This window comes from Strix uralensis, chromosome 4 (assembly GCF_047716275.1).
Source record: "Strix uralensis isolate ZFMK-TIS-50842 chromosome 4, bStrUra1, whole genome shotgun sequence".
NCBI lineage: Eukaryota > Metazoa > Chordata > Aves > Strigiformes > Strigidae > Strix > Strix uralensis.
Window position 1 is genome coordinate 43,115,038 of NC_133975.1, and position 14,066 is coordinate 43,129,103.

The 14,066-nt window shown below is 37.0% G+C and overlaps 1 protein-coding gene across 4 annotated transcripts in view; it reads right to left on the bottom strand.

The window, feature by feature from the left end:
- The window catches only part of CLCN3 (chloride voltage-gated channel 3), an 82,406-nt gene that overhangs the window by 26,205 nt on the left and 42,135 nt on the right, over positions 1-14,066 (bottom strand). For all 4 annotated transcript variants that reach the window (XM_074866474.1, XM_074866472.1, XM_074866473.1 and 1 more), the window contains one exon: positions 2,159-2,316. In XM_074866474.1, coding sequence (XP_074722575.1) covers positions 2,159-2,316 — 158 coding nt within the window. The remainder of the gene's footprint in view (positions 1-2,158; positions 2,317-14,066) is intronic.

The following is a 14,066-nucleotide window of genomic DNA, read 5'->3' on the forward strand; positions in this document are numbered from 1 at the left end:
ACAACTGACAGAGGAAAGTAAATTTGCTTAATTTAAAGAACTAAAACCAAGGCAACGCATGATTAGGATAAATGGATACTTTGTATGATACACATCTAAAACATGTAATTGTAAAATTATTTCTCTCCTAAATCTTATTTTTTGTTGAACCTCAAATAAACTGTTAGTGTGCTACTAATAAGCTATTCCACACAATTCAAATTCCTAAACTTCTATTTCAAATATAAACATATTTCTTTTATCTTTAGACTAAAAACCACACGAAAATAAAACAAAACCAAAAATTAGATAACTACCCTATAATACTTCTAGGCAAACTAATGACATCTAAAGGTATCATACTGAAAAAATAGTAATTCTTATTTTAGCCTTATTTACTTTATTTTGTGCACTTAGCTGAAATTTGTGCATAAATTGTTTTATGATTAAACCTTCATTATGTAAACTGGATCCTATTCTTATGATTTTTTCATACTGTAAAAGGAGGGAGAAAGTATGTGCAACGAGCAGCAAGAAAAAAAACAAATCACGGAAGTACAACACTAGACAAGGAAATGTAGAAAAAAATAGCACCCCTAAAGCAAATAAATAAATTTTATAGTTTCCTCTATATTTGTGAGATTCTCCAACCTTTAATGAAAAAGTTGTTTCTACAGTAGCATGTCTTTCAAAACCACCATTAACTAGTACTCATTCCTTCTTCTTTCCACATCTTTGATTACATGGCCAGAGAGTCTCCTATCATTCAGGGCATATTTATAAATTCCACAGTAGTGCTGTGAGTACAGACTGTGAACTGTATTGTCTGACTTTTCTGGTCTAGGACATTAAAATTAGTAACAGCTGTGAGACTTCCCCTAGATAACCTGTTTCCAGGTGTGATCTGCCTTGCCAGCATTTGGTCAGGCCCAGCATTCTATCCAATGGGATATCCACTAGACATTAACCTCCACATCTGCAGTGGAGAGATGGCGTGTTAATTGCTGCTGAGACACGAAATTACGAAATGAAGTATTACATGGAAAACACCTTCTTTCTTTTCATTAAAAGCAATCATACAAGGTAAGTGTTCTCAGATCCATTGTCCAAGGATCTCTTTTCTTCTAAAAAAAAGCACTAGATAGTGCAATTGTGTGTGTTTTTCAAACTAGTGTAAGATTTTTTTTTTTTTAACCATGTCAAAGTAAACCAGCATATACATCCTACATTTGCTTCAGGAAAGGTAAAAATGGTGTTTTCAAAGAAAGCAGAACAGTACAGGAGGAAGCTACATGAAGGAACGCTACACGAAGGAACCTCTCCCCTGACCCCTCCAATAGAATTACAATTCATTTGTAACTATTCATTTTGATCAGTTAAAAATATTTTAGGAGAAATCACATCTCCAAATCTGTTCTGGTTTTAAGGTTAAAATGTAAGCATCCCAAAAGTTTAGGAGTAAGGCTCTAAATAGTGTATTTCCTCCTAAAATGCTATTAAACAAGTCTATTGCATGAATGACAGCATCTAATATGTTTCTAATACAACTTGAGTCCATTTCATGAAAGAACTTGTTCCAGAGCACACTGATAAAGATGAGTGGCCTGAACTTTTAAGATCTTCCGAAGAAATCAACAGAGGAAAAAAGCAAGTTCTGTGATGGGAGAGTGGAAAGGACATTTACCATACATATTGAGACCACTTTTTTGTTAAGCATATATACACTGATATAAGTGTTCTAGATAAGAGAATTTTCACTTTCCATAATCCAAACAACCGCAGCACTGCATAGCAGTAGCACAGACACACTTGTGTCAGTATAAAAGCAATATACATCAGTGCTCACTTTTCTGTCCAAGTACCACCATGAGCACTATTATACTATTACAAATATATCTACACTGGAAAACAGCCTTAACTATACTAGCATGCAGGCATGCAGGTAACGGAACTATTCCCACTCTATTAAATTCCTGTTTCCTTTCCAAGTTATAATACTGTAGCAGGACTGCAGGTATCAATGCAACAGTGCTTTTTTAATAGCACTCAAGTAGTTCTAACTGATGTAACTACTTACAGATTTGAAGTATACACATATTTGTATGTGCTACTAGATCAGACCTTAATTCCAACATCCAACAAAAAATATTTTCCAAGTATTGTTATTTATCTCAAGTACCCGTCTATGCCTTTCTCTGTCTTTGCACTTCTCTCGAACCCAGTCAATGGTATGGAAGTCATCATATGTTCCCACTCCAGGAATTGGTTCATCCAGAAGATCCAGTAAATGTGTTGAACTGTTGATACTTCCTCCATTTGTCATTGTATAATGAGTTCCTGTGGCAGAGAAAGGACAGGATTGAATTAATTCTGCAATAAACAAAGTATTCTAATATTCATAACACTATGGCATATAAAAATTCTGAATAAGTAATTAAAACACTTCCCATAATATGCATATTTTACTTCATTTAGGTCTCTCAATGTTGCATGTCACTATTTTTTTCTGTCACTCATCTGTAGGTCAGATTTGCACGTTAGTGACTTTGTATTTCCATTGGTTAAATACGTACTAGTCAAATTGTTGTTCTGTGTGTAGACTCCAGAGAAACTTCAATAGAACAAAGTGGAAAAAACTAGCAGCTTCATCACACATTTAACTTGAAGTTTATTTCAGTTTAGGAACTATCAGAAAAAAATCTGACTGTAAGAAAACAAAACCAGATGATTAAAGTTCGCAGCACTTCCATAAGTTGCCAGTTATTTTTAAGTATACATACCACTAATTACCAGTCCCTCCTACATGTCTAAACCAAACCTGAAGTACATTATCAACAGATTAATGATGCAGCTAAAAAGTAACAGAAAGCCAGGCAAATACTTTTTTTTTTAGTTTTATTTATTTCAGGTAACTCACACAACAGCCTTCAGTCATGAAAATTTGGAAATAGTGTATAAAGAAAATGTCTTCTAATCTGTCATCACTAGCTAGTTCCTTCACAATCAGCTTGCACAGCAACATCCCCAATAGTATTTTTCAGTGATCAGAGTAAAAAGAGCAAGAGTAGTACTGAGAATTTTTCCCTCTTTACAAGTGATCAAGAAAGTTTTCATTTTCAAATTTTTTTAATTTGAAAATGTCATCAATTCTGTAATAACTTGGCTTTTTTGAGTTCCTGTAGTGTATTTACAGACCCCAAGTATAATTTTCTGTTGGATGGCTGCCTAAATATAGTATGGCCACCATTTGCCCACCCAACACAAATTGCTTCTGCAACAATAATTGCTATAAAGGGAACATTTATAATGAGTTCAATATAGACAATGATTTAAAAAGTGATTATTCTTAATTGTTTGACTAAGAACAAACCAATCTGGCTAACAGCATATGGCATACCACAATAATCTCTACCCTTAAAGATGTAGACCCAAGTTGGCCAAGACTTCTATCAGTTCAGACAGGCACTAGAACTCATTTTACTAGACAGATACTGGGATGGTTAGGCAGGTGGGTGTTTTTTGAATTGCGTTTTCTTATTTGTTTTTTTAATTCCATACTCAGCTTCTTGGTGTTGTCAGCAGAAGTTTCCGACTTATAAAAAAAAAAAAAAAAGTCTTCAAAGGGTCTACCTATAAACTTCCAAACGCTATAAATGCTGAGTTCACCAGCCACAGCTCTCACCAACAACTGACAATTAGATTTATACATAGGTAAAATGTACCTTTTCCCCTTAAATTTGTGAAGTCTGAGATCTAGCAGAAGCAGTGTGACACCTGACATTAGACGCAAAGGTGTGTCTCAGCCATCTATTGTTTGAAAGGTCTCATTTATGCCTGCTATAAAATTCTAGAAAAAGATTCCTTTTTTAAAAAAAAAAAATCTTAAAAGAAGAGAATGCAAATGCAGGAGACAACTCCTCAACAATTCCAATACCATTCTCTCATGCTAGTCTGGCTGCTCTCTTTCTCAATACTGTTTTTTTCCCTATGCCATATTAAATTCTCCCTTATCTATTCACCATAGCTAAGCCCTCTAAATCTCTTCCCAAAGCTGCTGCTAGTCTCTCTTAAAGCAGATGTAAAGAAGCATTACCTATGCTTCCATTAATAAAAGGCTAACAACAACAAATTAAATCAGATTTGCTAATAGAGGTGATTGTGAAAACCTTGCTTTAGGATAAAGGATTCAATTCTCTTGCCATTTCCAATTCTCATAACTAGAAAGGAAGTCTAAGATACATGTCTGGTTAGCTGAAAGGGCAAACCGATCTTGTGGAAGAGGTAGTAACAGAATTCACACTGTAATGATTAGTTTGGCTCTCAAAATTAAAAGAATAACAGAATATATTATGAAAATATTATTTTTACATGAAATTAACCTCCTTCACAAAGCAAGGGGACATAAATTAAATTCAGCCACAGTTTAATTATTAATCTCCTACAAAGTTACAATGTGATCAAGCAGTTTCCTGAACCTGAGTGACTATGGTAGGACAAAAGCTTGCCTTTGCCCCGGGGGAGTTGGTTTTATGCCCTGCTATATATGAAGCAATATCAAGCTATAAGGAGCATGCAAACCTATGCCACACAAGGCAAAGGAGAGTTGAGAGTTATAAATGTATCACAAACAGTAACACATGATTTCAGGCATATTACAAGGTGCTGAGTTGGAATTCTATCCAGGGAAACCATCAGGGATGGCGCCATACTCTCTGCACCAGATCCCAAGCAGAACTTGGGAATGGACTACAAAGAATGGTCATTGCCTGGATACAATAAAAATCCCACCAAAACTCTGCCAGGTTCCTACTTTGCCAGCATTTGCTGGCACACCAAATACTGGAATATAAATGACTACAGTACGATGGGGAGAAGACACAGAACAAGATGTGAAGCTGAAGAGGTGGTTTTGTTGAGTACAGAGCTGCCATGAATGCCTTGCTGCAGTTGAGTAGCTATAATCTTGTATCAAGTGAAAAACGGGCAGCAGTGATACCCTGCATTAGTGTGTGATAGAAAGACTGCCCTACAGAGGCCCACAAACGGGACAACCGTAAAAATCTGATGGTCTCTAAGACATATAAGTCTGACAACAGTGGGAGAGGACATACTCCAGTGAGTACTATGATCTTTGTAGTATATAACTGTTCTAAAGGCAAATTTAGAGAAACATACCTTTATCAATACTCAACAATTTTCCAAACTTCTGCTTCCCTTGCTTCCCTTTCTTCCCTTCCTTCTCCAGCATTTCACACAGTAAGATGCTCCTTCCAGCTATGATGGTAACAATTCTCACCAACACAATCACATGCAAATTTTCATCATTTATTGCTAGTTTCATCAAAGCATTATTAAATTTCTTTTCAACTCAATAGATTTTGTTAAAATCATTACCCTAATATAGATCTTTCATTACAACATTCTAACCTCCAAGCAGGAAATCATCATTGCCCTGATCAACTGCAGCATTTAGCAAATGCAGCCTTCTGGATATTCCCAATGTTCAGAAAGTATTTCCCCTTCTTTCCACCCCCTTTTCTGCAGTCCTCAAGTTTCAAGACTCTTTCTCAGGCTACAAGACAATGCAAGTGCTTTTCATCAAAATACAAGCAGCCTTAGTCTTAAAAACCCAAACAAGCACTTAGCACACAAGATATACAGGTACAGCCTCTACCTATGATAAGAGAACACCCCCATTTGCCATAGGTACACACCTGAGCCATCTGCAGCTGTAAAGAAAGTAAAGCCTTCTTTTTGTTACACATGAGTTTGCTTAAGGCTTTATTAGACAGGGAAGCAGATGGTAAAAGTGGCAGGCAGAACTTTTATTATTACTGTTATTCCAAACTAGCCCACCTTACTACAGGGAGGCAAATGGTAATATACTGATCCTCTCAGAGGCTCAATACAACTCACAGGAATCCTTACAAAGCAAATTCAACACAATCCTTCCATACTTTGCAAAACTAAGGTAGCTGGCATCCCTTTATTAGCACACTTCTCCGATAGCATCTGTAACAATCCCATATTCTCAACACATAACTAGCATGCTTCTGCAATCACAGACTGCAAGCTTGCAGACAGCAAGATTCTAGACAATAAAAGCAGCATACTTCAGAGAAAGGAGACTTTTTTAGGTGATTCAGTCACTGTAGGTCTTGCCTGAACTACCTTCTAGGAAGGCAGCTGACTTTTGTTATCCTTCCATGCATATAATTCCAAACCTTCAGCATAATCCCTTCTCAGCAATCAGCTCTGGTAGTGCTGAAGAACTGTTTCAAGTGAAGTTGGTCAAACAAAAAAAAACGCAGACCAAAAACCTAATAAAGAATATTGCATCATGTTGAAAGAAAAAAACCCTGTAATAAGCATTAAGGTTAACAGCCAAACACTGTACTTCGGGACACCCGACCAGCACGAAGGACAGCAAAAACAAAAACAAAAAAATGCTACATGGACAAAACTGGAATAAGATAAGTAGATTCCAATACCATAAAAAACCCTCTCATCTCTGAATAAGTGGGGGTGTTGTTTGTTTGGGTTTTTTTAATGAGAATGAAAAAAATACAATCCAAAAATCACTTGAGAGGACACTATGCCTGATAGAAAAAGCAGTCCTTACCATACTGCTCTCGTCATCTCCCTCTGAACATGAAGTTATACTGAATGGCTGTTGGCTCCCAACACTGATCCAACCTCTTGCGTTACTTAGCTAGTCCTGCCTGACATAAAGCAGGAGCAAAGAAATTACAGAACTAATATTTCGCTATACTCACTCAAGTTGTTCTATACATTACAGAATCCTCCTTGCCTTATGTCTCCCCTGAGGCAAGGAATATCTCCTTTCATATTGTATATATGTGCCTCATACAAGTAGTTTTCCATCTTGATTCATGTTGGAACTATGATAAACATGACAAAAAGCTGACTTATTACAACTAAGCACCACGTAGCTGTTCGCTCACACTCTTCCTTGCTCCCAGTGGGATGAGGGAGAAGAATTGGAAAAAAAAAGTAAAACTCATGGGTCGAGATAAGAACAGTTTAATAACGAAAATATTATCATAACAATGATAATAATAAAATATAATAATAATAGTAATGAAAAGGAACATGATAAAAAAGAGAGAGAGAAATAAACCCCAAGAAAAGACAAGTGATGCACAGTGCAGTTGCTCACCACCCGCTGACCGATGCCCGAGCCGTGACCCACCCCTCCCGGCCAGCTCCCCCCAGTTCACATACTGGGCATTGACATCCTATGGTATGGAATAGCCCTTTGGCTAGTTCCGGTCACCTGTCCTGGCCAGGCTCCCTCCCAGCTTCTTGTGCACCTGCCCGCTGGCAGAGCATGGGAAACTGAAAAATCCTTGACTTCCTATAAGCACTACTCAGCAACAACTAAAACATCGGTGTGTTATCAAAATTATTCTCACACTAAATCCAAAACACAGCACTGTACCAGCTACAAGGGAGAAAATTAACTCTATCCCAGCCATAACCAGGACAGTACAGTTCAAAAATTTTCACAAGAAAACATTTTAAAACACTAACATATCAAAACGTGAGTTGCTGAGATTCATACACTGTTGCATTTTTCACTTGACTGATCTCTCAGAACAAGTGCCCAGTGAAGGAACCCAGCAGATCATAAAGATCTTCGGGGTGCTGCTATCCTTCCCTGGTATGAAGAAATAAAGAGCCAGTGGACCTGGGTTCTCATTTCTTCTCGGTGTTCTCTCTTCCTGGGAAGCAGTGAGTTCCAGTTTGCACACTCTATGATTTAAAAATCTCACAAAGTACACTTAAAACACCATGAGTTAAAGAAATGAGAGAGCTAGTGCTTCACAGTTATCTAAATACATTTTCACACAAGAAAGGGGTTTTTGCAACATACTTGATGCTCCCAATTCCTGCATAACTGTTCAACAATCCTTCCTGAGTCTTTCCTTGTGTGCAGTGTTCCTTCTTTTCTCATAAAAATAATGAGAAGAGAAGCATCAAGATTTAAGACAGATGCTGCATCCTGGGTAATCACACAGTGCATGATACATTCTTATGTGGTTCTCCACCATGTGATGATCTGAACAATTACCCAAATATCACCTAGAGAACAAATCCACACAGCTACAGCCTCCATAGAGAATAAGGTGCAGAACTGAGACTTGAATAGGCTCAAGAGGGTGGCTAGCAGCGTTAAGAAGGGACCGTAATTTTATTATAAAGACCCTTTCTATATGCTATACATCTTCTGAACGCACATCACAAAACACACCGCTTTGTCTCAAACTGAGCATATATCAGCTTCATATTATGAAATGAGTCATATCTCTCAGGACACAACTACACAATAAGGCTGAGTTGATCTAACAGACTGCTGCCACCCAAATAAGAGTTCTTATGCCCCTATTTCTCCCTTGCTATTCTTGGTCACACCCTCCCACTCTCACCCTTGGATCAGCTCTGTCACCCTTGGATCTGACTGTACAGTAAACCAAGCAAACACGCTAATCCAACTAAGCAAACAAAAGTAGCAAAAAAAATTTCTGCCATTACGCCTAATTGGAATCAAGCTTCTGTGCTGTCAGACAAGAAACAGAGCCAGTGCAAGAGCAAGAACTGAGAGAAGAGATGGGAAACGACAAGCAAGTTCACCCCCTTCCACAGCAACAAACTGTCAGACTAGTTATATGAAATATATAAATACACCCTTGGGGTCTTGTTAAGATTTTAATTATGTCTTTCTGCTGGAAAAAATTCAAAACTTCTATATAAATATTAATATCCAGACACTATACAGTAATATCCATTTCACAGAGCTCAAAACTCCCAAAGGTGGCTATGTTTAGAAACATTTCAGCGTTGTGAACACAACAACAGATAAACAATGTCAATATTGGAGTCAATGGCAGAGCAATAATAGGACCCAATTTCTCAAAGGTATTTCTCTACAAGCTACATAATTGCTAACTTAGAGCAAGAATACACTAGTTTGCTGCTGCTCACACATCCCTTTTTCCAGACTGTGTACAACTACACAGTATTCCCCTCAGCAGCCGTCCTTCTGGCTGACAGCAGTGCAACGTGTTTCATTTGTGCTATTCTGAGCAGTGTGAAAGGAGGGGAAAAAAAATAAATGTAGCCTCTGTGAGTGAAAATGAAGCTAAGCAGTTTACACCAAAGGCTGGAATAAGCTCTCCCTGACATGATCATCCAAACCCACTGAGTGTTAAAATCAGCAGGGGCTGTAGCTTTCCGGAGGCCAGATACTAATCCAAGGCTTTGCTTCACCCGTGTGTCCTTGGGTATTAGGTGGCAAGGGGAATGGAGGCAGTGAAGCACCCTGAAAGCAACACACACCATAAGGATCATTTACACTTGTAACAAAGAGGATTTGCACACACAAGATATGTGTTAGTGCCTCAGCTTCTTTCTGTCTCCATATTCAGACCTCAAAATATGAGGCTTTCAATTAAAAAAAAAAAAAGAAACAGTTGTCAGTTTATTTATATTTGTCTGTAACCACTCAAGAAGAGTCATTAAGCACTATTGTCTTTTCCTGGCTAGAAGTAATTTTTAAATTTCAGAATCAGAAGCACAGCACACCAAGCCAGAGTGCTATCATTCGCTACTGTTGATGATTAATGATTTTGAAGTCTTTTGTAATCAAGCAACACATTTCCCTCTGTGTGTAACTATGAACTTTCAGCCTGTCTCTTCAGTTGGCTCTTTTAAACTGCATCAAAGGCTTACAAGCACAAATTGGTCTCTGTGTTACAATCAAAATGCATACAAAAATGACAGAACTATATATACATGAACTGAAAAAAAATCAGCTGGAAACAAATCTGATAGGTGGGAAACAGGAAGACTCAGAACAAGCTTTGAAAAACAGGAAAAAGTAGTAAAATGCTTTACCAAAGTACTGAGTGATAATCCCCTCCTCTCCATTTTTTGACAAAAAAAAAAAAAAAAATCTGGGTTTTAAAATAACCTTTAAAAAAGTAGGAATTAAATGAAAGTTGAATAGTAGCACCTCAGAGTTAAACCAAGACTTTTGAAGACTTGCGTCCACTGCAAATGCATGGGAATCTGACAAGAAGGCAAAGCAGAACAATAGTTCAATGTGTACACCATAATTTTAAAAAAAAGAGCATAAACAGCTTCAGCTTTTTCCTTCCTGGAAGAAACACTTCTGTTTCTATGATGCAGCAGAAAAAATAGCTTTATTATTGCAGATTTCTTTTCTTGTAGTCTTAAAGGCAGAAGACTATATTTATTTAGTTATGTCTATAATAAATAGGGACTTCAGACATGCAAGTGAAGAGTTATAGGGATCCCCACACTACTGAATTTACAACTTATATCTAAGATGAGCAGTGCAGGAAGGAGATGAGAAAAATAAAAGGTATAAAGTTAAATAACGCAAACATAACAAAAGGCAAGTAATCTATCATCTGACAATGGCCAAGGCAATAAGAGCCAGAACAACAGAAATTTAGATAATCAGATTTCTAAGCACCGCTGCTTCTGCATGTACGTAAGAGCTACTTACTCATATGTTGGTTTGGAGGGCAAAGACAGGATGCAACAAAAATAATAATTCTGCTAATATGATTATCCCAATCAGGCCATGTTCAGGCCCAAGGAGGGCATAATCTTGGTTTGTCCATTAGCTCTCTAATATCTCAGATAACAGTACATCTCAAAATGTTTCCAAAATTTAGATATGCATGCCTAATAGAGCCTCGTAAGTCATACAGCACATGCAGATAACCTGTAACTACCTACAAAGAACTGTAGTTATATCTCGCAGTATTTTCTGTTAATCACTGAAGTCAAATATGCTAAACTCATAATTGAAAATCCTTATCCACTGTTGATACTATGAACCTTAAAACAAAGTGCAGCAGAAATTCAGTGCTGTAACCTCGTTGAGTTTCTCCAAATAATTTTTTTTTCTCAAAGCACTCAATGTTAAACAACTATAATCACCCTGATCACATTCTCCGTCATGAATCTATAATTAGTCTAAAACTTAATTTTCTTACTCTTCCTCTGCTACCAATAAATTTCAGGGTCAAACTCTAGCTCTGAGCATGTGTACACAACTTTCACACCCATTTACTTTAAAGGTCACACCAGGAATTTCAGACTCTATTGGCTTTTGATTTATTACTAATTCTTATATTTAAGAGGCCCATAAGCAGAAATGCAGCCTAAAACACAAAAGTGTAACTTTTACCACTTCAAAGAACTGAACTAGTTCAGTATGCATGTGACTAAAACTCCTCCTAGGACATTATTAAATATCCTCTGCCCCACAGCTTATAACAGGTGAAGCTGGGGGTGGCATCGAGATTGCCCCAATGTTAGTGTTAATAGCATAGTCCAAGCAATAGGAGTTGCACCTGCGTGCAGTGGTGACTGGCACACAATAAATGAAACTGAGTTATTGTCTCTCAAAAAAAATCAGGTTTACTAGAACTAAATCAGCAGTAAATGTGGCATGCTCTTTATGTACATAATTTTCCCATCTCCTGACTACTGACTCAATCACAGATTCTTAGTGGAACAGCATTTCACTAATTTTGCTTGAGGACTCTCAAAACCTAAAACCTAAGATGTGCTTATGTATATGTAACAAATAAAAGGGACTTAACCCTCATGCTTGCTGAAGCTCAAGTTTTGCTACTGGTAGCCTGGCCACTGTACATGTACTGCTATTGCTCAGATTTCATTTTAAAGAATGGTAAAATGAATGCTTGTTTAGGAAAAAAAGGGGGGGCGAAAATCAAGTGTGAGCACATCTGTGAATAGCTGGAAGACAAGCAAGATACTGATAATCTGGAACTTTCAAAAGGGTCCAGCTAGCAAAAATGATGCAAAAATAAATCCAAAGGCAAAGAACTGAGCAACACAATTTATTTACACAACATATATTCCAGCATATGGTTTATTATATAAAAAAAAACTTATGAAAAAGCATACATCAGTTGCTTATGATATATATAATCCTAAATCAGGACTTTAATACCTTTTCTGAGGAAAGAAGTAGTACTTTTAACCCTTTTAGTTACCAGAGAAGAGAGTAGAAGTGAACTGTGTTCCTGCAGTTTATTTTCAATATATCAGGGAGGATAAGGACATCTGGAACGATGCATTTAGTACCACATAAAGGGAAGTCTCAGGAGCAAGTTAAAGGAACCTCTGATAAGAAGTATTCAATAATATCTGTATTTTTTTCGAAGAGATTAAAGTTGATTACTGATCATTAAACACAATTAATAAATACATATTTTAAAATCTTTCCATTTGATGTTTCACAGCATATTTGCACTGAAAAAAAATAAAACATCTTCTTAATGCAAACCAACGGGTCAGGCTTTTAATAATAATGTATTATAATACTTTGCATTTTATCTCATTGAATGTGAGTAAAGGCCGTTAATTAAACCTCGAAGACCCCTAATGATTTAAACAGTCATTTCATCATTGCTGAGGTACAGCTACTTTGGGTGAGCCACTGCAGTCAATTAGTGCAACAAATGCTTTGATGTTACAAAGCAGTTTTGCATGACGTGAACATTACTCTGCAGGACAGAAGAGCTGTCAGTATGTGAATAAGGGGGAAAATTCCACACGCTTTAACAATTAAGCTTGTTTTCTCAAAATATCTTTATCCATTTTCTCTTAGCTTGTTATTACAATGCTTCGAAAACTACATGAGAGGAAAAAAAATCTTGGTAGTATCCTTGTCTAGACTCACAGATAATAAAGAAATGCCAAGAATTTACTTTAAATTTCTGGTTTTGTCTGTTAGCATTTTAAGCCTTATTTTGATAGCTAGATGACAATAACAGATAACTGTGGTATTGTAAATCAGCAGGAAATACCCACAAATTTTGATGAAATCTCTGGAACAAACTGGTCTGGAGACTCAATTTTCTTATGAGTCATACGCATTTGACAAATTAAGATTTGCAAGCGATTATGGTAATACTGTATGTGTTTTGTTGTTGTTTTGGTTTTTTTTAAATCTAAACTCATTAAAGAAAACCCAAGCAGCAGCAGAAGCATTGGTTCTGAAATACAGTATTAGAATATAGGAAGTACAAGCCCTAATGGGATTCAATGAAACTGCAAAAAGTGACAAGTCGTCACTGGAAATTCTCTTGCTGGCTCCTAGCAGTGTCACCACAGTGGGAACACCTGGTTGAACCCTAGACTATTTTCATTACAGTGTTTGTAAACTGTATGTTTAATAGCAACACTCCAATGTGCCAGACACTATTCTGCACTGCAAATGTCTATTTTTATTGTAAAATCAACTAAAACCTGGTAATTTCCAGGAGTATACAGCTGATCACATTTCAATGTCTAGCTATAATTTTCAGCGTTTGAATGTGTAATATTAGGGCTGTTTTGCAGTTCTCATCTTACAGTCTACCTACAAATCTAAACTCACAGACTGGTTGAGGTTGGAAGATCTAGAGATCATCTCATCCAACCCCCCTGCTCAAGCAGGGCCACCTACAGCCGGTTGCCCAGGACCATGTCCAGACAGCTTTCACATATAACCAAGGAAGGAGATTTCACAACCTCTCTGGGCAACCTGTTCCAGTGCTCAGTCACCCCACAGTAAAAAAACTGTTTCCTGATATTCAAAGGGAACGTCGTATGTTTCAGTTTGTGCCCATTGCCTCTGGTCCTGTCGCTGGGCACCACCGAAAAGAGCCTGGCTCTGTCTTCTTTGCACCTTCCCTTCAGGTATTTATACGCACTGGTAAGATCTCCAATTCACACCTTGCATATGTTCTAAGAAAATACCATCTTCGATTTCTCAGAAGTGATTCTAAAATCTGACTTAGAGAATTATCCAGCACTTGCTATATAATAATATGTGTAGAGAAAAATTTGCTTGTCTTAAAATAAGCCATATTGGAACTTGTTGATATTGTTAATGTATGCTGAAAATCCTAAGAATCATAAAAAGACAACAAATAACCCTTTATGTAAACTACTAAAACACAGATAGATGAACATAAAAGGTGTGATCTAATTTATTTCTAGAAATAACAAGGTGA